Raw genomic sequence first — 24,803 nt, 5'->3', positions numbered from 1 at the left:
AGAAGAAGAAGAAGACTAGAGTCTAGGCTTGACAACCTGGTTGGACGAGTCATCGCTGAACTCAGCCAGACTTGCTCCATCTGACAACGTGGAAACATGGTGCTCGACCTGGACCAGTTTCGGACCGACAAAGGTGGTGATCCAGAACTCATCCGTGAGACCCAAAGGAAGAGGTTTAAAGATGTAACCCTCGTTGATAAACTGGTCGCCGCAGATACCGAGTGGAGGAAATGTAAGTGCCCTTTCATGTCTGTTGTTACATTTCTACTAGCCAACATTAGCACGGTGGCTAACAATGTAAGCATAGCGTCAGTGTATGCCTAGCTGGCGAGGAGCTCATGCCCAACTCCATCCAAAAAATCTGACATTTTCATTTTTGGTACGCGAATAACGCAATAGCGTCATCCCGTCTGTTATCGCTGAATACTTCATACATATTATGACAAAAACTAGTATTCGGAACCCTGAAATCCCTAAAATAGTTCTAAATAATACATTTGTATAATGATGTTGCTTGTTTACTTCACGCCCTGCAACCGCAGGTGAACTTAGCTAAATACACTAGTGGACTGCGAAACATTTCAGACAATTAACTATTGAGATCGTTAACGTGTTACTTGATGCATTATAGTTAGGCCGTATTTGCCAGTGGAGAGTATTTTAACAGGGTATTAAAAAAAGTTACTTTCTACAACGCGTTAGTGTTTTTCTCTAAATGTACAACAATTTACAGCCAGATTTGAACGACATCTGGTCTGATGTTCTCAAGGGGAGAGAGTAGAAAGCAATGGGCTAATGTTAGCACAGCTATCAGCGTTCAAGAATTCATGAGCCATATGGTTATTATTTCCGGTGTAAACGGTACTCGTTTAAGATCAGGCTTTTAATAGATGGATACCAGGTCTAGTTAACCAAACATTCGCATGGTCGTTTTGGTACCTACCATACAGAAGGTTGGCTAATGCTGGTTAGCTTAGCGATGCCGGGTAATAACGTGCAATCTGACGCAATCCCAGCCCGCAACCTGTCATGTCAACCTCGCCCTGCAGAGTAGCTAAAGACAACGGCGTTCTGATCCAGCATGATAACGCCACGGGGTTTTTCCAGTAAATTGATACTACTGTGTAAGTGACAAAGGTAGTTTGTTTGCATATTTTCATTTTGAACCTGCCTCCAGGCTAGCGCAACGCACTGACTATGGTTTTACCCCTAACAGCCCGCTTCACTGCCGACAACCTGAACAAGGCTAAGAACCTCTGCAGCAAGAGAATTGGGGAGAAAATGAAGGTAGAAACATGACCTGCCTGCCTCTACATTATTGTTGTTGTATAAAAATAAAGAAACACTCTTAGTATGTGTCCACTAAACAGAACTGGGACGAAGATTTGAACAGCGTTTTTTTCCCTTTAATACCTTTCTCTGTTGAATGCAGAGAAAGGAACCAGTTGGGGAGGACGACTCTTTACCGGAGGAAGCACAGAACGTGGAGTCCCTAACATCTGACACACTCTCGGTATGACGGTCTATGCACTAAGCTGCCTGTTCCCACCTGAATGACAGCGTTGTTCGTGTTATTACATATAAATCTCTGAAAAGACATATGGAACGCCCACATTTCTTTCTTTGGCCCTTCATATTTGCTTGCCCGTTTTTCTGTGTAGCCCCTGACGGTAACCCAGATCAAGAAGGTGCGTTTGCTGGTGGACGAGGCGATAGAGAAATGTGACGGCGAGAGAATAAAGCTAGAGGCGGAGCGCTTCGAGTACCTGAGGGAGATTGGCAACCTTCTGCACCCATCTGTTCCCATCAGCAATGACGAGGTGAGTGGGATGATGCCGCCGGCTCAGTAGGAGCTGATTGCATCACTCGGCTTTAATGATACATTTGAAGTAGCCGTTAATCGATTGTCCCATATTGTCACATTGATTGATGTGGTATTCGCTAATAAATTCGGTAACGCACGATCCGGCAATTATCAGCACCGTATACCAGTGTTTCCCACACATAGCCTATGTACGGTTGGATTAATTTATTTACAAAAAATAAATAAATCCATCCACCCAAGATAACGATGCAACCTGCAGCATCTGCAATCAATGTACTAGTCTATGAGCGCACACACAGTTTGCAACTAGAACAAGTGGTATGAACTGGTACTTCATGGAACTGGACTGCAGTAAAATACTTTCAAATTGTAATCGAGTCCTCATGGAGAATGTATTTTAATTTGAATGCAGAGTAAATTATTCTGGTAATTTACATAGCTCGACATTGTCATTGTTAAAAATGAAACACCGTTCCAATTATTGCACAGCACAGACCAAAATCTATGGTCAGATCTACATCCTTCATCTAAAGCACATGTGTCAAACTGATCCAGTAAAGGGCCGCTGTGGCTGCAGGTTTTCATTCCAACCAAGCAAGAACACACCTGATCCAACCAATCAAGGTGTGAAGGCCAATCAGGTAGGTGAATAAGTCGAGTCAGGTGTGTTCTTGCTTGGTTGGAATGAAAACCTGCAGCCACAGCGGCCCTTTACTGGATCAGTTTGACACACCTGATCTAAAGAATCAGTATCAAGTAGGTTGTTTTAGAGGTTCAACAATCTAGATATACAGTCTGCCCTTTTGGAATAATCCTCATAGCAAATTTCGGCGGCCTGATAGAGACACCAATTCACATTTAGTGATAGACAATGCATTCAACTCGCTTTTCATGGTTTCTCTAATACATACTAACTTTTCAAGAGCCAGTAGTGCTTTCATGAGGTTGTCCTCCTAGACAATGAAAAGGAATAAAGACAAGTGACATTCGTAAAGAAATAAAAACCAAGAAATGTCGATCCTCACCTTTAAGAAGCTGTTAACAGTGTTAATGCGATACTTCCTCTTGTCCTGACAGGATGCAGACAACAAGGTGGAGCGTACCTACGGTGACTGCAGCGTCCAAAAGAAGTACTCCCATGTTGACCTGGTGGTCATGATCGATGGCTTTGATGGAGAGAGGGGAGCTGTTGTGGCGGGGAGCAGAGGTTACTTTCTGAAGGTGAGTTCAAATAGACTGCCCAACACATGCAGGTCATACACAAGTAAATCACTGCAGACCGGCCAGCATTCTCTCTCCTTTTAAGCTTTTAGCCCTCACAAAAAGTAAGACTTGTAGTTTGCATCCGTGGAATAACCATGAATGTCGTTTTGCCTTCTGACAAAATAGAAAGCAACAGTACGTTTTCCTCTCCTCCACTATTTTCAGGGGCCGCTGGTGTTCCTGGAGCAGGCTCTGATCACGTATGCCTTAAGGATGCTCCACAGCAAGAATTACACCGTGCTCTACACACCCTTCTTCATGAGGAAAGAGGTCATGCAAGAAGTCGCCCAGCTCAGCCAATTTGACGACGAGCTTTACAAGGTACGGAAGCTTTTACTCAATACTTCAACTTTTTGTCTCAACTTGTATTCATCTAGACGTGGTGGTGTTGTGGATCTGACCGCGGTTCAACGTCACCTGTAAGGAGGGATATGCATATGGCAACAATGATTCTTATAAAATGAGATGAAATGATTTTATGCAGCTTGGAAATCAAACACAAACTGTATTCTGTGTTGTGGAATGAGATGTACACTGTCCATATCCATTTGGCCATGAAGCGTAGTTGTGGAAGTGCCACCTGGAGGCCTGAGCAAATAACTGCATATTGTTAGAAAGAACTAGCAGTAGCACACTTGGTGAATAGTTTTCAACTTTCAAATATAGGGTGGCAGCAGATATGGGTGGTGGAGTGTCATTAAGACACATAATTGCTTGCATTCTGGTAACATTTTATGCATCCATTTATTGTGGACATGTCTTTATGTAAAGAAAAAGTGTAACAGTGTTCTTGTAGGTCTGCAGCAATAACCGCATCACCACCATATTACATCTCACAGAGATGCACAGAGCATGAACATAACTAGCAAGCAAATCACGTCATTGTAACCTTCCTGTCCTGACCAATTAAATCAATACAGAGCTCTGACACTGAGGAGAAGCAGTTAACCAGCCAAAGCCAAAAGGAGGAATTGTTTAATCAAGCTGCTAATTTCTCGTTTCCCCGATAATCACAGTTTTGGCTCTCTCAGTGTTGTAGCACTGCGGTGGGGACATCTACTATCTAGAGAGAGACGCATGTAAGGAAGCTGGGTAAAGCAGCATTCTTGCCACTTGTTCCAATTCAAGCTTTTAAGTCGGAAAACAATGACACAATGAAGAGAAAGGTGCCCTACCTCGTTCATGCTTGTATCAGGGATATGATTGGCAATGGACAAAAACAAATCTACAGATGGCCGAGCGCACAGCAGCAAAGCCCACCTCACCATCACACACAGTAGGCGTTTTCACATGGAAGACTCCACCATGATCACGGAAAGGAGAGTCACAATATGCTGCAAAGCCACCGCTTCTAAAGAACTTTGCTTTGCGTGACGCCAAAACGCTGTCTCCTTTTACAAAGCATCCCGGCTTTGCAGAACCATGGAGGCCATGACGTAACACAATCGCCCCGCCGGCCGTGTGACTAGTTAAATATCTCTGTGACATGCAAGGAACCATCGAATGAAAAATCTGAACACAATGAATCAAGAATACTGAACCCGGTTTTATCCAATGTCCCCACGACACTTCCCCAATTGATTGCTTACGTTAAGGCAATTTAATGAATTGATAGCAAGTTATGTAAATCTTTGTTTAGATATGCAAATGAGGCACAATCTAATGGTAACTTTTGGGGGAGTTTAGGAGAGATCTAAAGACAAATGGACAAAGCAGTTAAATAAACACCTAAATATGTTTTTGGATGTTTTCTTTATTTCTTAATATTCAAAAAACTGCATGAAAAAAAAAAAAGATGCTTTCGCCTGTAGTTTTTCATCTTGAAATAGTTCACTCAAAAACATAAATTGTACATATGTGACTCGGCAGTCTTTCTACTGTCCCAGAACATGTTTTTATCGAACGCCGTTAAGGAGCATATCGGGGCAAACAGACAAAATTCCCTTCGAGCACCATCCAAGTGTCTTGTATCCGTTCACAGGCTTGTGTTAATCACAATAAAGCAATCTCTGCTAAACTATTGCCAAACAAAGCATTTCTTTCTTTATCCTCCCATTGTGGAATTTGTAGTGGATGCATGTTTAACAATAGTCTAGTGAAGAAAATAGTTGGTACTGATAAGACTGATGAAGTTTATCTTAACCAGACGAACCTTTCTGTCCATCTTCTCAACCCGGTTTCCTGCAGGTCATCGGTAAGGGCAGCGAGAAGTCGGACGACAACTCCATAGATGAGAAGTACCTCATTGCCACCTCCGAGCAGCCCATTGCAGCCTTTCTGAGGGATGAGTGGCTCAAACCAGAGGACCTGCCCATCCGATATGCTGGCTTCTCCACCTGCTTCAGACAGGAAGTGGGCTCCCATGGCCGAGACACCCGCGGGATCTTCAGGGTCCACCAGTTTGAGAAGGTCGGTTGTGGGATAAAGCAGGGTTTTCTAGAACTTCTCATCGTCATTGAAAAACAACATTAAACACAAATAGATAATCTGTGTTATTACTAATTATTACTGCATCTGTATGGCAGGGGTAGAATAATGATTAATATACGAGTAGGGCTGGGCGATAACACCATGGCGACAATTATCGTACTAACTTTTCCTCGATTATAATCATCAGTCAATAGAATGTCCATAGAACTCATTCCTTCCATGTTTGGACAGACAACACAAATCTAGATTTTAGTTTAGTTATTTTATTTCTTTAAAATTCAGTTGTATAATGTTCAACCTGAGAGAGAATATAAATAATATTTAAACCAAAACTAACCTTGTCGTATCTAGGGATGGCCAAAACGAAAAATATTTTTGACCGACCACCGAGCCTCATTAACCGCTTGATACCGGTTAACCGATCAGATTAAAATGCCCCCCCCCCCCCTTGATTTCGATTGGTGCTTGCTGGTTATCTCTCTCCCGTTCTGTCTCCGACTCACTCACACACACTCTGCCCCGGCGCCGCCCTTCCACTCACGTCCCTTTTTTAAATCCCCTCCAGCGCGAAACATCGAGTCCCGCGGCTCATTTAGGAAAATGACAGCTCCGAGATGCTGCTTGTTTAGTTTGAGGAGATGGTAGTGCTAATAATAATAAAGCAAGATGATTATTACCATGACCTTATCTGTTACCATTGAAAATCCTGAAATGTAGTAATGTCCGAATCCAAGCCCATCCAAGATAAAACGGGCACCTTCGGAATGCGTAAAAGACGCACCGGCGTGAAATGTTTTTATTTGGGCTATTAAGTATAAACATGCGATTTATGAAACATTGAGTGTGAGGGATAATTTGTTCACTTCACATAAACTTGTAATGAGATGGCAAACTGTGGTCTTGTAGGCTACTCCTAGTCACGTAGCGTGTAGTCTACTACTGTGTATGATAATTGAGATCGTATGCGGGAATAATTAAGACTTGAGGAGAAATTATACAGTGGGAGACACTGTGTCCGTCATGCATGTATATCACAAAACAGGGTCAGAGCACACAGCAGTAGATCATCATCCGCGCTCCACAGCTGCGCCGGATTCCCCGTCCAACACCAGAACGGCGGGACACCGGGGCCCGCGTGGCCCTCACGCGCCGCTCAGACCAGCTGCAGCCCCAACTCCGGCTCCAGCTCGCAGCAAATTTGCGTGTTTCTCCACAGACAACAGGCTGCCGAGGCGCGAGACCAGGCACGAGAGGCGCGCAGGCAGAACACGATCCTGATTTAGTTTTTTTTAAACTGACTACCGACAAGTTTAATCGGTTAACGTTAATACGGTCAACCACCGGTCAAACGGTCACCGGTGGACATCCCTAGTCGTATCTTCACAACTCACGTTTGAGAAAAAAGGAACCTTTTAAGTTCGACAGAATTAAGAAAAAAATATTAAGAAAAAAGCGATGTATATCGACTGATGAGTAAAGGTTTTTTCCCCCCATATCGTCCAGTTATATACACGTAAACTGGGTATCAGGATTTGGGGTACATAATTAATTTCATTCAATTCATTTTTTTTACAGATTGAGCAGTTTATCTATGCCTCGCCACATGATGGCAAATCATGGGAGATGTTTGATGAAATGATCGGGACGGCAGAGGAGTTCTACCAGTCTCTAGGAATTCCATATCGCATCGTCAACATCGTCTCTGGTAGGTCTGCTACCTGCACTAATAATGCAATAACAATGATGAAATAGTGTGCACTTTAGCAACGGAGAAAACAAATCATCACAACATCTGTGTGTTATTAGTGACTTGTGGTCCAATATCTTGTATAAATACTTTACAAACGTGTATTTGTCACGTTTGTTTGAACGTTACTTCAGTGAAAAACTACCAACATCAAGTCACGAGATGATCCAACTATGTCATCTGTGGTACAGAATGTCCAACACCAGCACATAGACTCTCAAAGGTCAAAGGTCTATTTTAGAAGGGTCTATACGACGTTGAAGCTGTTGGAAAGTACCAGCTCTGGCTTTGAATGCCTTCCAAAGACACCAAGGAAAACCGGGGACAAAGATGGTTTTGGTACGTGTGGACATGGCATAAGTTTAACTGCAGCATCAATTGCCTTTAGTTGCGGTATCATTTTTGTTAAGTCACGCCACCCGGGCTAGACACGCTGGAGGGGAGGCGGGACTTACCTCAATGTTGACACCGATTATGTTCGCTTCACTTTTGGTGTGAATGTCTGTTGAGGAATTCCTGCAGTGAAAAAGGGTCCGTGCTTTCTTGCTACATGTTCATGCATGGCAGTAGTGTTCACTCTCTACTTCCCATTCAGGTAAATTCTGTTAGCTAAGCTCTGTTAGCTCTGTTAGCACTCTGTATGCAATGTGGTACCGTTAGCTATGACCTGCCATATCACCGGCGCCATGTTGATAGATATTGAAAGGAAATAGAAATGTTCCCAATATTGTGCTATTAATAATTTATTTCCATTATTAGTCAACTTTCTTTGTCTTATATCCCAGTAGATGGAATCTTTTTGTATTGTTGCCCCACAAAGCAATACAATTTTAAGACATCGCCTTGGGTTTTAGAAAAGTGTCATAAGCATTATTCACAATTTTCTGACATTTTAGAAACCAAACAATTAGCCAGTTAGTGGGGAAATAACCTGTGGATGAATATGAAATGAAATTAATATGAAAGTAAAGGTTAACTGCAGCCATGTATTATTTAACTAATATGCTATACCCCATGGTTATTTTTTTTATAGAACTTAATAAATGTTTACAAAAAGCTTTATTCTGGTTTCTTCAAGGCAGTTTACTTCATGCTTAACAACACATGTCACCTGCTCTAAAATAATGAGAGAGTTGGAGCGCTGAGTGTTGCATGAAGATCAGACTATCTGCTAACTACCTGGTACTGCATGTCATCGTAGGTGCACTTAACCATGCAGCCAGTCAGAAGCTGGATCTAGAGGCCTGGTTCCCTGGCTCTGGTGCCTTCAGAGAGCTGGTTTCCTGCTCAAACTGCACCGATTACCAGGCCAGACGCCTCCGCATCCGCTACGGACAGACCAAGAAGATGATGGACAAGGTGAGCACTCGCTTCCAACACAGCTGTGCAGCAAAGATCTGTTTCTGAATGCAGCCTTGGATATTGTTGGGCAGCGGATTTAATTGTAATTGTTCACGCTCTACACCGACAACGGCTCTGCTCCCCCAAACATGAAGAGAACGACTTTAGGATGTTTCCAGATGACACTACAGTCATCAGCAGGATTCTAAACGACGATGAGACTTGATTTGGAGAGGAAATCAACAATCTGGCAGAGCGGTGCTCAGAGAACGTCTGTGTCGGTCAAAACAAGGAGATTGTCCATTTTAGACATGCACCCCTGTTCTCCATCAGTGGAGCTAGTGAACCGTTTTATCTAGCGATACCACTTTTTTCAGACTAGGTACAAGTAATTACATTTCAGTACTTGCCAATATGAGTACTTAATAATTCCATTGGGCGGCTGTGGCTCAGAGGCAGAGCGAGTCGTCCTCCAATCGGAAGCTCCTCCAGTCTGCATGCAGAAGTGTCCGTGGGCAAAATACTGAGGGGGAGAGAGAGAGGGAGGGAGATGTAAGAACCCACAATAAACTATTTAGCTGTGATTTATTGCAGTAATCTAAAACGGTAAAACGGATGCTGAAATAACGACGTAATGATGGCGATTTAAAAAGTTACAGACACACACAGACTCCTAAACTCATCCTCTGACATACAATCAAGTTTTGTTTTTGTCTTGCGTTTTTCATACGTAGCAAATGGGACTACACAATGTTTTTCAAATTGTACTTAAATAAAAATAGAATATGGAAAAAGCACTGAACACACTTCCTCTCCGTTTGTGACGTAGGCTGAGTTTGTGCACATGTTGAACGCGACCATGTGCGCCACCACCCGTGTGATGTGTGCCATCCTGGAGAACTACCAAACTGAAGAAGGCATCGTTGTTCCAGAGGTCCTCCGGCAGTTCATGCCTCCTGGTAAGCCGTGCTCAATGGTTTCACATCTGGTGTGTGTTGTGTGACTCCTAACAAGTAGAGGCTGAAGCATTTGGTCAACGAAGAACTACCGTCCAAGTGAAGTTTTTACTTTATTCTAGTTGAGTTTAGTCCACGGTACATGTCAGTATTTGACTTGTATGCTCCGTGTGGAACGATGATCCTGAGCTGAGCAGGCCACACAACGCAGGGGATGCAGTTAAACGAAGCCTCGAGGCAGAGGCTTGGCTTTGAACCAATTTTGGAATGGAATTATTCGAGTTTCAGCCCTAGTCATGATAACGTTTGTTGAGTTTAACGCATCAAATAATGATATCGGCCAATTGACAAATTGAACACTTGCAGAGTAAAACAAATATCCAAATCAATATCAGCTAATAACTATCTAGAAATAAGTCTAAACAAAAGAAATAAGTAAAGAGTACATATAACTCTTAATGTGCAAATGAAAAGATGAATAAATACATGTGTATAAAACTGTAGGAAGAAGTGTACACACATCCTACCCCTTCTCCATAACTACTACTGCTGTACTACTATTCTTACTATTTCTGCTGTGATGATATAATATTCAACCTAAATATCTATCCCTTGTCAACGTATGTATAACGGTCACCTCACAGTCATCCTGCCAACTCTTCCTCACCTCTTTGCAAATATCCTAACCCTTGAACAGAATTCACCACAACTTTGAAATACACTTGGTGGTATGAACACAATGCTGAAAACAAGACTTTACTATTAAATTCCTCCTGCATGTTTGAAAAAGTACAAACTACAGCAACATATTTAAAGTAGCATGGGGCAGAATTACAACACGAGCCGAGGAGCGTAACGCATGCTGAAGACCACCATATCATGCCGTAGCAGGACTGGATCCCCTACAGGTGATTTGGAAACCAAGTTTAAAATGTACAGATGCTATCAGAGATTTGATGTGCGCACTGTCCCTTGTGTTTGTTTACATCGACGCTTTGAAGACACGTTGCTAGGCGACGCATCACCGATGCCTTTAACGAGCTGAGAATGTCCTTCCGGAGAAGATAAAAAGCCGCTAGTTGCTCGTACGAGGCCGTCGTTGTACGAAGCAACGTGTAAATGATGCACAGCAACTTGGCTTGTTGAAGAACCGTGTAAATATGTGAGACAAGCTAAAGTTCACCTTTCATAGTTGTTTTGAAGCCATGGGCTAATGGGAATACCGACTAGAGATGTCCCAATCGATTAAACTAGCCATTCTTTTTTTGATTAATCTAACGATTTATTTTTCAGTTTACTTGATCAATGTAACTATTCACACAATATGGATATCAAAACATTTCTTGTGAACATTTCAATATTTCAACATTTCTTTAACAACACTGCTTAGTGCAATGCACTGTTCCTATAACAACTAGTCCTATTAAGAAGTCTTATGAACCTCAATTAAAACAGGTACATATTAAAGAGGGTCACAACATCTTTAACATCACAACAGTTTCTTCCTGTGATAATTATTATTTTTGATATTAGCCTATTATTATTATTATTATTATTGTTATTAATCAAAGGGATGGCATACGACTATGAAAGATTGGGTCTAACGCAAATAAACGCATTCATTTCCTATAAATATTCACAATAAAAGTACAACTTACTTTGTTATTTTAAAGCTTTTATTGTGAAGCATCAGAAACGGGAAATGTTGGGTTTCCATGAGCGGTAACTTAACATGAGTCCTATTCAGCTGAAAGAACAAGAAATAATAAATAGACGTTTTGTGAAAGTACTTGGAAAGAAAGTGACCTTCAGAGCAGAGTTCCAGTTAGAAGTTACCAAAGTCCTGAGAGCCGAACAAAGAGGCTTTTAAATGTCTTTGCTGCTCAGACGTGATGAGTCTCACAGAGGGGAGAAGGGGGGCTGCTACTGACAGACGGACAGAGACGCTGACGGACCGGAGTCACTGTGGATTTAATGATGGCTTGTTAACGCAGCGCACGTCTCGCGTCTATGGTTGTCTGTTAATATTACTTAAGAAAAACAAAAACTCAGGCCAGCAGCGGGAAACTTCCAGCCACCACTGGACTGGAGTGTGGGATGAGAGTTAAACTTTTTTAAACAAATAGAATTGTGTTTTTATTACAAGGGGTAGTCTCAATTGATATGAAAAGAGTATAAAATAATAAAATAATTGAATGTAAAAAAACGTAATATGTTTGACATCATCGTGGGTCGGATGGAGAGGGGGGAACTGGCCGGATGTGACCCGCGGGCCACCAGTTTGAGACCCCTGGTCTACAACAAACAGCCCTGTACATAGGGCTGGGCAATTTGGCCTAAAAATAAAATATCCATTTTTTTTAAACTAATGGACAGTTTTTTAAACTAATGGACAGTTTTCGATTTAAACCCTGTTTTACTCTAAATAAACTAAAAAGACCAACAATAAATGAGATTACCAAGTAGTCTAGGCCTATGTGAACAAATCAGTTGTTCAAGAATAAAAAAGTAACAAAAAAAACGGCACAACTTTGCTGTCATTATTGTGCAAGGATTGTTTGTTTTTTTAGATTCAAATAGATGAGTTCCTAAAGTGCAGTAATAAATCCGTAAAATAGCGAAACTAAAGTAATTTGGTTAAATAAAGAGTAAAAATGGTTAACTGGGGGGGTTTAGCTCAGGAGGTAGAGCGGGTTGGCTGGTAACCGCAAGATTGCTGGTTCGATCCCCGGCTCCTCCTAGCTGAGTGCCTTGTGTCCCTGAGCAAGACGCCTCACCCTAATGACGAGCTGGCTGTCGCCCTGCGTCGTTGACTCCGCCGTCGGTGTGTGAATGGGTGAATGTCAGTCAACACTGTAAAGCGCTTTGGATAAAAGCACTATATAAATGACGACCTTTTAACTCGGAGATTAAGACAAATGAATAATAAATTAGTAAACATAGTGTAAACACAACAGGAGAACACTTATTGATCACTCAAAAACATTACGAACATTATTATATACAACACTTATTTACACAGAAACCTCCGTGAAAAGTCCACAAAACAGCGATCGCGTGACTGGTCGCAGGTGACCGGATGTACGCTAGCAAAACAAATCTGCCGAGTCTAGCACTGTTTTTAAATTGCGATTTTGCAGTTCAGCCATCTCACAAACCTTAGGAAATGAATAATGCAAATGAATCAATTAAATAAAAAAAGAAATCGCCCAGCCCTAGCTTGTACATAACAGTTTACAGAAACAAATGAGCTTCATCTTCAGCCTCCTTAAAGGGTCATTTTTGGACGTGTGCTTATTTGCTTTCTTGCCAAGAAATAGAAGATGAGTACCACCGTCATGCCGGCCAGCTAGAAGCTTAGCTTAGCACAATAGAAACGGCTAGCTTGGCCATATCCCAAGTTGTAAAGAGTCCACCCAGCAACCATAATTAATAATAATAAAAATGAATCAACACATGATGTACTCTCCCTCATTGTACAAAGGAGAGTTCTCTCTAGTGGTGTCCATCTTATCGTCTAAGTAACCAAAGCAAGAAAATTGTATTTCCCCAGATGTTGAACTATTCTTTTAAGCGCTGACAGTTTGTTTTGGTGGCGTTTCCTAACAGTTTTACTTTTTAATCATCTTTCACCACCAGGTATGACGGAGTTCATTAAGTTCGTCAAGCCTGCTCCTATTGATCAGGAGATGTCAAAGAAAGCAAAGAAACAGCATGATGGAGGAAAGAAGAAGACACAGGGTGGAGGAGACCAAAACCTGCCCAACGCCATGGAGACCATGTGCGTCAACGACTCATAGCAGAACACTGCGACTGTAGCTTCACCAACCACTCAGATATACCCTGCTGCACTAGAGTCTCATGTGTAACCATCAGGTTCAGTTTTACTGTCCATGTCATCCTTCTAATGAGGAGCAGCTCGGTCCTCTGCGTGTACCTGACTGGATGGTGTTCATCTCAGCTGTTCCACATTCACGTCAAGTTCACCGAGACATGCACCTCTCTGCTCTTACCTTCCCTTCAGGTGACTTTAGAGTTCACTGTCCACCTGTCTGCCATCCCTTTCTCCGCAGCAACAATGAGCCTCCTTGAGCTGATAGTGGGACAGAGTATGTCCTTGTTTTCACAATCTGCATCTACAGCAACATTTCTGGCATAATGTTCATTGAAGTTTCAGTGACTTAAACTATAAAGATACATGTTGGGAGCCAGCTATATTGGATCTGTTATTGGCATTGAAAAGAAGAACCAAACCTGCAGCTCTTCTGGAAAAGTCGGTTGATAACGTTGCAATCAAAAAAAGCTTTAAAGTTGCTGTAACTTCTATAATTCTGGTGTCCTGATCAATACTAGTGTCTGTGTTGGGCTCCCCCTATCTTCAACCATCCTTCTGGCATCATTACCGATTCATTCATTCATGATCAAGACATTGACATTTTATGAAATTGCAAAAATAAAGACATATGATTGCGCATTGATGACCTGCCCTTCACTGACAATTAAATACAGTTGATATGGAGGTCTTTTGTTTGTTCCATCAAGTCTACAGTACATGTCTTTTAAAGTTTTAACATGCAGTATGCGTACATCTACAGTGTATCACTTGATGTACTTCTATGTACTAAAATTCATCAGTAGTGTTGTGCACAGGTAAATTACATCTGGTTATAAGGGAATTATTAACGATTATCAGGAATATTGATAACAATTTTATTTAAACAAATATTTAAAAAAAAAATCCACAGAGCTTTTAGAAAGGTGCACAATCAAAGTATCACTTTGATTGTGCACCACCAAAGCAACAGCTGTGTTGTGACTGAATGCAATGGAAGTGTGAGTGCGACATCTAGTGGCTGGATGTTATCAATCTCACCTTTAAAATTATTACTAATAAACTATAGGATTATTACTACAAATGTATAAAAACGGGGCACCTCACTGGAATCAGGGAAGGATAACCAAAGCTTGAAATCACTCTCAACGTCAAAGGTTCATACTCAAATGCCAATAATTAATAACAATTTGCATAAGACTACAACTGGTTGAAAGAGTCAATCCGAGGACTGGCCTTCACCACCAGCTGTTACCCAGATACTAGATAACAGGAAGTGAAGGCTCGGGATCAACACCCGGAGGAAGGAAGTCAGCCTTGACTCCTCCCCTTCCCCTTTCTGTGTCTCCGTTCTCAAAGCAACTAGCAACTTCTGCCCAATGTTGATCCGTGTTCTGACACAGCCGTCATCAGCCAGAGTTGCTTTGGTTCATCTCTTAGCAGCAGCATGCTCCAGTGACGTTGACTTGACCGACATACCGATCCGTTCCACTTCACACGAGCTTCCTGATATCGGTTCAGAGCTACACACAGCTAGCAAAAGGTCGGTGTTTTTCACCGACCATCAAATTATGTTTTTTGTTCTCGTCACACAGTCCACATTTCTTTTCTGAGGAATCAGACATGGGGCTTGACGTTCCATCCAAACAAGTTTCCTCCAGAAGCTATTTTGCTGCCGCACCGCAGCGGCTTCCCAAGCTTAGCACCGCTCACGATCATTGTGATTGGTTGAAAGAAATACAAACGAGGCATTGCGTTTTTTTCCCTGATCACAGCGATGCGATATTCTTTAGGCAGACCCTTCTACTGTGGAAAACCAGACTTCTACTGTGGAAAACCAGACTTCTACTGTGGAAAACCAGACTTCTACTGTGGAGAAGGGTCGAACCAGATACACATAAACAACAAACTTTGTTTAGATATTTTATAATTGATTAAATTGCAGTCACAATTACAATGTACTGCCATCACTATATGTGCAAAGTATAACTTGGCAGTCGGATAAGCTCTTTCTCCACATCAAGACTCTAAAAACATCTGTGCCATGTATGATGATATTGTGAAATGTCTCAATGCTGCCAGTGAACCTTTGTGTAAAAGTAAATGTAAGGTGCCCAACATCAGACGTGGGTGGAATGAGTTTATGGCTGAGCAGTACGCTGAGGCAAGAGAGGCCTTCAGACTCTGGTCAGAGGCAGGTAGGCCTAGACATGGGGTATATGAAAAAACGCACAAATGCTAAATTTAAGTAAGCACTCGTTTGCCAGAAAGCTACAGAACAACAATCGTACTGACTACTGGAAAGAGGTTAAAGTAATCAATAACAATAAAACACCCCTACCGTCTGACACTGAAGGTGTTAGTAGCCCAGAAAAAATAGCTGAGCTCTGGCGTGAGCATTACCGTAACCTTTTTAATTGTGTCAAAAGTAACCCAGTTACAATCATTCATGGACATAGTAATGTCCCAGCAGATATGATAGTTAGGTAGCAGATATCTATGATGCCATGAATATGTTGGATAACAACAAAGCCTGTGGTATGGACTGCATTACTGCAGAGCATCTAAAATATGCGAGCCATAAGCTCTGTTCTTTGCTTTCCATATGTTTAAATGGTTTCCTGGTTCATAGTGCCTGTGCTGAAAGACAAGGCTGGTAAGCTTAACAGTATTGACAATTATCGACCTATTGCATTAGCCAGTATCTTGTCTAAAGTACTGGAGAGAATACTGTTGTATGTCCTCACTAATGACAATCAGTTTGGGTTCAAAAGAAAGCATGGAACTGACGTGTATATATGCTCTTAAAGAGATTTTGTCTAGGTACACTAGCCTGAATTCATCTGTATTTGTATGTTTTATTTATGCGTCAAAAGCTTTTGACAGAATTTATGATGAAAAATTGTTTGTAAAACTGCTGGAAAGAGGTGCTCCCAAATTTTAGTGAGAATTTTAGTGTTTTGGTACGCTGATCAAACATTCCAGGCTAAATGGGACAATGCTGTATCTGCTCCATTCTGTGTCAGTAATGGATGCATGGATATACTGTATATACATACATGGATGACCTATCAAATCAATTAAATAGACTAAGCTGCCTTATGGGCAACACTTTTGTAAACCATCTTATGTATGCAGATGACCTGGTCTTGCTCTGTCCATATAGTGCTTGGGTGCAGCAGATGCTGAAGGTGTGTTCCCAGTATGGCCTTGATCATGACGTAAAATATAATGCTAAGAAAAGCCATGTAATGATAGCTAGAAGCGTTGAGGACAGGAAATCAACTTTCCCGACCTTTTATTTGTTAGACAGTCCTCTTGGTGTGTGTGAGGAGGTTAAATACCTAGGTCATGTCATATCTGATGACTGGACAGATGACAAAGATCTCTACCGACAGCGCTGTAAAATGTATTCTCAAGCTAACATACTCTTAAGGAAGTGCTCCCTGTTTAGAACCTACATTACACCACTATATACTGCTCAATTGTGGTCTAACTATAACAAAAAGCTCACCTAGCTCTACGATTAACGTATCTCTTTATTACATTTACATTTAGGGCATTTAGCAGATGCTTTTATCCAAAGCGATTTGTTGGAAGAAAGTGAACAGTATATCTCAGTACAGTAAGGATTTCACAAGAACAAGTTCAAGCACACCCAAAGTGTGTGCCCGTACATACAAACCATCAATGAGTACTACAGGTTTTTTTTTCTTGTTGTTTTTATTTTAGATTTTGTGGGTAGAAGATGGAGGCTAAGCAGAGTCCAGGTGAACTCTGAACAACACGGTCTTGAGTCTCTTACAGAAGATAGGGAGGGACTCTGCGGCCCTCACATCAGCAGGGAGATCATTCCACCATTGCGGCGTCAGAACAGAGTAGTTGTGACTTGGCTTTGCAACCTTTACTTGCTCTTAGTGACGGTGGTACCAGCCGGCCAGCCGAGGTGTTTGAGCAGAGTGCTCTAGCTGGGGCGTGGGTTCTGACTAGGACTTGGAGGTAGGTCGGGGTGGTTCCATAGCCGCTAACTTAAAAGACTAAACCCTTAAAAACATCAATGTTATTAAAACAGGAGCTTTACTGACTCTAGAAATTCATCATAAAGCGTTCATGTGTTCAGCTGCTAGTGAGGGACAGGGCTGTGGGGCTGCCTGCTGCAGTGCTGCTGGGTGAAGCTGCGTGTCAACTGGAGGAGGTGAAGAGTAGTATCTAATCCGATTCTAATTTTTAAATCGATCAATATCTGAGTATCAATTTTTTGACAATATCAGCTATGATTGAGCTAACGGTTAAAACAAAGTCAGTCCAGGAGTAAGAGCCGTGGACTGGTGAGAAATAGGTGTATTTCCTGAGAGTGGGGTGATAGGAGTGCCAAGCATCACATAGCATCAGACCAAAATCAAATATATTGTTTTAGTATGCCTGTTGACTTCCAATAATGATAACTACCTATAGTGCTGGACCTTTGTCCTTAGTTAGACCCCTCCTACTATCAAACTTGTATCTGAGTGAGTAGAGAGTGAGCTGAAAAAAAAAAACATGGAAGAAGGAGGGGTCCATCTCAGACTATCTAGTAAATCAACTGTAAGAACTCTTGATTATGCTGTTACATTATGGACATTTAGGTGGTTTTACATTGAGACACATTTACTGTAGGTGGTTTTATATTTCCATGTGCTCAAATTGCCTTTGGTAAATCATCAGATGTATCAATTACATTTCCAGGCAGCCTCAATATCTGATGAAGGGCAATAAGGAAGACGTGCAGTTACTCATTAACTGCAATAGACTTTACACCCATCAGTTTGTAAGGCAGTAAGGATTCACTTCGGTTAAAGTATATTTACACAGGTAAGAGGAATTTATTTACAGTATCTTTCATGATTTAAACATGAATGTAACCCTGAATGTCTTAAGTTTTCATCTTGAAATTAGCCTGCAGACGTGTTAAAATGAGTGACACGGAGGATGACAATGAGATCTCCTTTCCAGTAAAGGTAAATACAGATTTTTGACAGTTCAAAATAGCGTTCTGAATGTGGAAAATCGGGTACATGGAGAGATACTTTTGATTAATCATTTCAGCTGAACAATAGCATGTGCTTGGTTTCAGTTGGCTCAATATGTCATGGTCTGGATTTCTAATACAGACTGTATTGTACAGCAAGAGAAGCTTTTGTTAACGTGAAATTCTTCTGGTATTCAGGCTTGTACGACACTTTACTTCATGTGTATTTCTTTCTCTAAACTGTAGTTTCTTGGCCGAGTTGAGGTGGTCCACCCTTACGGACTACAGATCATGTCTGAAGCAGCTCAGAGCCTCAAGGTCCGCATCTACCACTCACATCCCATTTTAGTTGTCTGACAGAAATAGGCAAGAGAGGCTGGGGTTTTTCTGCACATCAGAAGACTTATACACATGAAAAACGAAGTTTGTATCCACTCTATGACAACATGGGCTGTATATGGACTTGTTAACTAAATATGTTTGCTTTAAAGATGCAGTTAACATGTAATCCCTCCCTTATCATCCAAGACACCTCATCAATCCTCCTCAGAAAAGGCAGCAAAGAAGATCAAAGTCCATCTCTTCCTGTCACTGAGTGGGATAGATATTTTGGAAAACAAAACCAAGGTGTGTGACAAAAGTGTACTAGTTATCATACCAGTCCAATGTTGCATTAGATTTGATTACTTGCTTGGTTTTGACTTATCACTTTCAATCTTCAAGTTATCTTTTCTTTCCTCAGTTTTTGTTGTACTCGTGTCCTCTGTCCACTATTTCCTTCTGTGCTGTCCTGCCATCTTCACCCAAAGTCTTTGGATTTGTGGCCAGACACCCTGCAGCAGACATGAACCATTGTTATCTGTTCCAGAGCAACAAGTTTGTGAGTATATCACAGCAGCTATGCATTCCCTGTAGGAACAATTTGATGGTTTATTTGAGCAGGAGGTCACTAATATTAATATTCATTTTCTAAACACTTTTTCAGTCTCACGTGCTTGTCTCAGTTATCGGGGATGTCTTCCAAGCTTCAAAAAAGGACGAGAGGGTCAGGGGAGGAAGAGACCTGATAGTGGAGGCGCTCAGACATAAGGTTCATTCTATTTCGAAAATGACATTTTCTATATCATTTTCAGAGCTGGGGTCAGTATTTCTATTTATCAATTATCAACTGCTTATTAACCCCACTACCTGGGGGAGCTGATCCCAGCTGACATTGGGGGAAGGTCACTGACATGGGCTGACATGTAGAGACAGACAGGTAACCAGTCTATCACAGGGAGACATGTAGGGACAGACAGGTAACCAGTCTATCACAGGGAGACATGTAGAGACAGACAGGTAACCAGTCTATCACAGGGCTGACATGTAGAGACAGACAGGTAACCAGTCTATCACAGGGAGACATGTAGAGACAGACAGGTAACCAGTCTATCACAGGGAGACATGTAGAGACAGACGGGTAACCAGTCTATCACAGGGAGACATGTAGGGACAGACGGGTAACCAGACTATCACAGGGAGACATGTAGGGACAGACAGGTAACCAGTCTATCACAGGGCTGACATGTAGAGACAGACAGGTAACCAGTCTATCACAGGGCTGACATGTAGAGACAGACAGGTAACCAGTCTATCACAGGGAGACATGTAGAGACAGACAGGTAACCAGTCTATCACAGGGCTGACATGTAGAGACAGACAGGTAACCAGTCTATCACAGGGCTGACATGTAGAGACAGACAGGTAACCAGTCTATAACAGGGCTGACATGTAGAGACAGACAGGTAACCAGTCTATAACAGGGCTGACATGTAGAGACAGACAGGTAACCAGTATATCACAGGGAGACATGTAGAGACAGACAGGTAACCAGTCTATCACAGGGCTGACATGTAGAGACAGACAGGTAACCAGTCTATAACAGGGCTGACATGTAGAGACAGACAGGTAACCAGTCTATCACAGGGCTGCATGTAGAGACAGACAGGTAACCAGTCTATCACAGGGCTGACATGTAGACAGACAGGTAACCAGTCTATAACAGGGCTGACATGTAGAGACAGACAGGTAACCAGTCTATCACAGGGAGACAAGTAGAGACAGACGGGTAACCAGTCTATCACATGGCTGACATGTAGAGACAGACGGGTAACCAGTCTATCACATGGCTGACATGTAGAGACAGACAGGTAACCAGTCTATCACAGGGAGACATGTAGAGACAGACAGGTAACCAGTCTATCACAGGCTGACATGTAGAGACAGACAGGTAACCAGTCTATCACAGGGCTGACATGTAGAGACAGACAGGTAACCAGTCTATCACAGGGCTGACATGTAGGGACAGACAGGTAACCAGTCTATCACAGGGAGACATGTAGGGACAGACAGGTAACCAGTCTATCACAGGCTGACATGTAGAGACAGACAGGTAACCAGTCTATCACAGGGCTGACATGTAGAGACAGACAGGTAACCAGTCTATCACAGGGCTGACATGTAGGGACAGACAGGTAACCAGTCTATCACAGGGAGACATGTAGAGACAGACAACCAGTCATTCTCACATTCACACGGGCAATTTCAAGAGAACGGGGACAACAAACAAACTCCACACAGAAGGAACCCTAACCGCGACTCACTAACCCAGGCCCCTCTTACTGTGAGGCGACAGTGCTTACCACTTCACCGTGCAGCCTATTCTGTCATAACACAGAATTTAATTTATTGCTTCTCAGTTTACATTCATAGTTGAATTTAAGGGGAATTGATAGCTCCTATGAACTCTAAAATTATTTTAATTTTCAGTATTTTAACAGTTGCCTTGTCTTTTTCATTCCTTTCTTCTTTTTTCAGAATAAAATGTTGCTAAGAGAGAATGTTGAGCTGAAGAGAAGGCTTGCAGGATCAACAACTGACTAAGAGCTGTTGCAAAACATGGCTGTTCCATTTTCAGCTTGTCCTGAAACAAGATATCCGATAACTCTTTAATATACAGTCTGCTAATTACCTGGTATTCACTAAGAAATTAGAAGGTTACAAATTACAGTGACTAGGAAAGTTGCAAAATAATTTATTGTAATTACTAAGTTATTACCTAGTAAGTACATGGAAACATACAAGGAAACTAGATGGTAATAAAATCTTTAAGAAAGTACCAATAAGGAAAGGATAGTAAGTACTACGTTATAACTTAGTAAGTACATGGATACCTACCTAGAAACTAGATAATACAACATATTATCAAGAAAGTACCATAGTAAAGGATAGTCACAATACATTGGTGAGTTTCAGTTACTTACATTTACATTTACTGCCAATCTGAAAGCATTCTGGCTTGATGATGTGTCATGGTGCTTAATGAACTGTCAAAGTGCCATGTTTTTTCCCTGTGCTATAATACCACTTTAGTGGTTGTGTACTCAACATGTACGAGGACTGTAAAATAAAGCCATGCATGTTTCCTTATGTTCCTTATAAATACAGAGTACGTTCATAACAAGTAAACGTAGTCAACCTTCAGGTGGATATGTGTTAGTAAAGTACCCATACCACTAGGCTAGGAAGTACAGAGCTATTATCATAGGTAGGTATATGGAGATACTAGAAAGCTATATGGTAAAAATATCCTTTTTAGGAAGGTACCCAAATACATTTTTAGTAAGTACTAGGTTATTACCGCGCATGTTCCTGATACTTACTCATAAACACCACAATACGTAAATGGATTTACCACAGAAATGTTAACCTTAACATGGTTGGATTTATTAAACCATCAAACAGTCTTCTTTAACATACATGTCTTTATTAAATCACCCCTTGTAAAGGCTCACAGATATTCTTTTTGTGTAACTGAACATCAAATACCGAATAAATGTACAAATTTTACCAAATAAACTGACATTCAATTCCATTTTTTAATATCACGACAGACATTATCTCAGGACACTTTACACATTGAGCAGGACTAGAATACGCTCATTATTTTCAGAGTCAATACATTTCCAAAGTCCCAACATCACCAGGAGCAAGAGTTACAGCGACAATGGCGAAAAAAAGACTGCCTTAATGGGCTTTGAGGCAGAAAGAGACCAGGCCCTTGGGTTCCATCTGCATATGGTGTTGGTAGTATTAACAGTAGTAGTAATATTAACTGTAGTAGTCCATGGCAGCAGGCACAGCCACGCCGAGATGGATCCATCCCAACCATGTTGCCGGAGACCAAAAAGCAGGAGTAGTTGAGCAGTCACACAGCAGCAGATGGAGCTACAATGTGGTGTTTCATCATCAGGCCAGTTAACAGTCTGCATCGGTCAGGACCTCAGCGGACTCTGCTGGACCAGAAAGCATAGCCAGACTCTCAGGAGTAATCCTGGGAGTAGTCAGGTTAGTAACAGTAGAGATGCCGATTTTAGTCAATTTCTTTAATCAATAGTCAGCCGCCTTAACATTACTAACAGTAAGAGTATACTTGCTGAACAGCTACTACTTTACTCAGACAAGGATCTAACACTTGCTTCTATTTTTTCACTCTTACTTTATCGTCAATGATATGTTGTGGTTTCTTTCTTTCGACAAATGTACTCATAAGTCGCTTTGGACAAAAGCATCTTCTAAATGCCCTAAATGTAAATGTACCACATTTGGGCCAGAAAGAGGAAAGAAGAGTCATCAAGGCCACAGTATCGGTACAGTATCGGTGCAGTCTGGATCAGATTCCATCATGGTCCAGGGAGAACTGCTCGACAAGAAAGCATAGGGACTCCGGGGAACACACACACAGAGAGCGCAAGAGAGAGAGGGAAAGAGAGAGACTCAATGTGTAACTATAAATCCCCCGGCAGACTAGGCTTATAGCAGCATAAATAAGAGCTGGCTCATGAGCCTGAGCCAGCCCTAACTGTGAGCATTTTAAGCCTCCTCTTAAAAGTGGGAAACGGTGTCTGCCTCCCGAACTAGAACCAGAAGATTAATGAAAGCTCTGGCACCTGTTCTACATTTGGAGACTCTAGGAACTACAAGTTAGCCTTTATTCTGAGAGCATAGTACTCTAGTATGACAGTAGTGTTTAATGAGCTCTTTAAGATATGATGGTGCCTGACCATTAAGAGCCTTGTAAGTGAGGAGAAGGATTTTAAATTCTATTGTGGATTTACTGAGCCAGTGCAGAGGGAGGGGCCTGGGGGAGGAGCTCAGGAGGCCGAGCAGGAGGGCGACCAAGTGGACGTGGCCGCTCGGGAGGCCGGGCAGGAGGGTGACCAAGCGGACGGGGCCACTCGGGAGGCCGGGCAAGAGGGCAACCAGGTGGACGTGGCCGCTCGGGAGGCCGGGCAGAAGGGCGACCAAGCGGTGAGGCCAGTTAGCTTACATACAAGCCAATGTAAAGAGAGACGAAGAGATAACTAAGACAGGTCTCTCTTAGTTATCTTTGGGCCATGTCCACACGTACCGAAACAATCTTTATTTTCCCCCTGGTTTTCCTTGGCGTCGTGTCAAGAAAATCAGGGTCCTAATGAATCCATTGTAAACGACTCAGCATGCTGTAGTAACGCTGTAATACATGTTGCAGGCCTATATGTGGCACTGTTTCTGCTACAAAAATACACCAAAAACGGAGAAGAAGAGACTGAGCTTGGACATAAAGGCTAGGCGTTTGTCAATACCAAGTACGCCCAGTTTGTGAGACTTGTGGGCTAGTTCAGACTTGGCAAGTTCGACTTGGGAGTCCCGACTCCTGAGGACGCAGGACGGACATTCTGCAATTTGAACAGCAGTGGACTTGATGACGTCACCATCTCACAGCGTTCGCAGGTGCACCATCACTTACCCCAGCAAAAGTACATCCGTGAGTTATTTCTTTACTGTAATGTATATTTTTTAATAAAAACAAACAAAACACAGGCCTGCCTCTTTTCCCTTTCATTTAAAATATATATATATATTTTAAATATATTTGACACCATTTGTTGCCTACATTTAAAAAGCCAGTGGCGGGAAAAATGTTGTTGGAGATTGGTGTTTGGTAGATAGGTTACGAACTATATGAGGAGAAAGAAAACTAGAAATTCCACATTAAATACATTTATATACATACACATACATATAGCTACACTATATTGCCAAAAGTGTTCGCTCACCTGCCTTAACTCGCATATGAACTTAAGTGACATCCCATTCCATGAAGCTCTCTACGGTGTTCTTGAGCTCATCTGAAGGCCACATAAAGTTTGGAGGTCTGTAGCGATTGACTCTGACCTCTGTGCACTATGCCTCAGCATCCCCTGACCTCACTCTGATTCTGATTTCATTTACATTTACATTTAGGGCATTTAGCAGACACTTCTGTCCAAAGCGACTTACAATAAGTACATTTGTCAAAGTAAGAGCTAAAAAATAGAACA

At 41.9% G+C, this 24,803-nt stretch overlaps 2 protein-coding genes across 3 annotated transcripts; both read left to right on the top strand.

Moving 5' to 3' along the window:
• Positions 1-62: 62 nt before the first annotated feature.
• Positions 63-14,080, top strand: sars1 (seryl-tRNA synthetase 1). The gene is made up of 11 exons (XM_084015403.1): positions 63-232; positions 1,217-1,287; positions 1,433-1,513; positions 1,662-1,820; positions 2,903-3,046; positions 3,254-3,409; positions 5,276-5,497; positions 7,094-7,223; positions 8,467-8,624; positions 9,436-9,565; positions 13,202-14,080. Exons 1-11 carry the CDS (start codon positions 97-99, stop codon positions 13,360-13,362), a joined length of 1,548 nt encoding a protein of 515 aa, XP_083871529.1. The 5' UTR covers positions 63-96; the 3' UTR covers positions 13,363-14,080.
• Positions 14,081-15,203: 1,123 nt separating this feature from the next.
• LOC311017214 (PTB domain-containing engulfment adapter protein 1) lies at positions 15,204-22,268 on the top strand. Of its 2 annotated transcripts, XM_084015434.1 has the most exons (7): positions 15,204-18,245; positions 18,337-18,391; positions 18,649-18,720; positions 18,931-19,029; positions 19,145-19,282; positions 19,388-19,492; positions 21,259-22,268. In XM_084015434.1, exons 2-7 carry the CDS (start codon positions 18,347-18,349, stop codon positions 21,322-21,324), a joined length of 525 nt encoding a protein of 174 aa, XP_083871560.1. In that variant the 5' UTR covers positions 15,204-18,245; positions 18,337-18,346; the 3' UTR covers positions 21,325-22,268. The 2 variants fall into 2 exon arrangements, with proteins under 2 accessions (XP_083871560.1, XP_083871559.1); XM_084015433.1 differs by having other exon boundaries at positions 15,204-18,391.
• Positions 22,269-24,803: the final 2,535 nt, after the last annotated feature.

The sequence above is a fragment of the Eutrigla gurnardus genome (assembly GCF_963514095.1).
Source record: "Eutrigla gurnardus genome assembly, chromosome: 8".
Taxonomy (NCBI): domain Eukaryota; kingdom Metazoa; phylum Chordata; class Actinopteri; order Perciformes; family Triglidae; genus Eutrigla; species Eutrigla gurnardus.
Note: the sequence above shows the minus strand (reverse complement) of the source record. Positions and strands in the feature narration are given on the sequence as shown.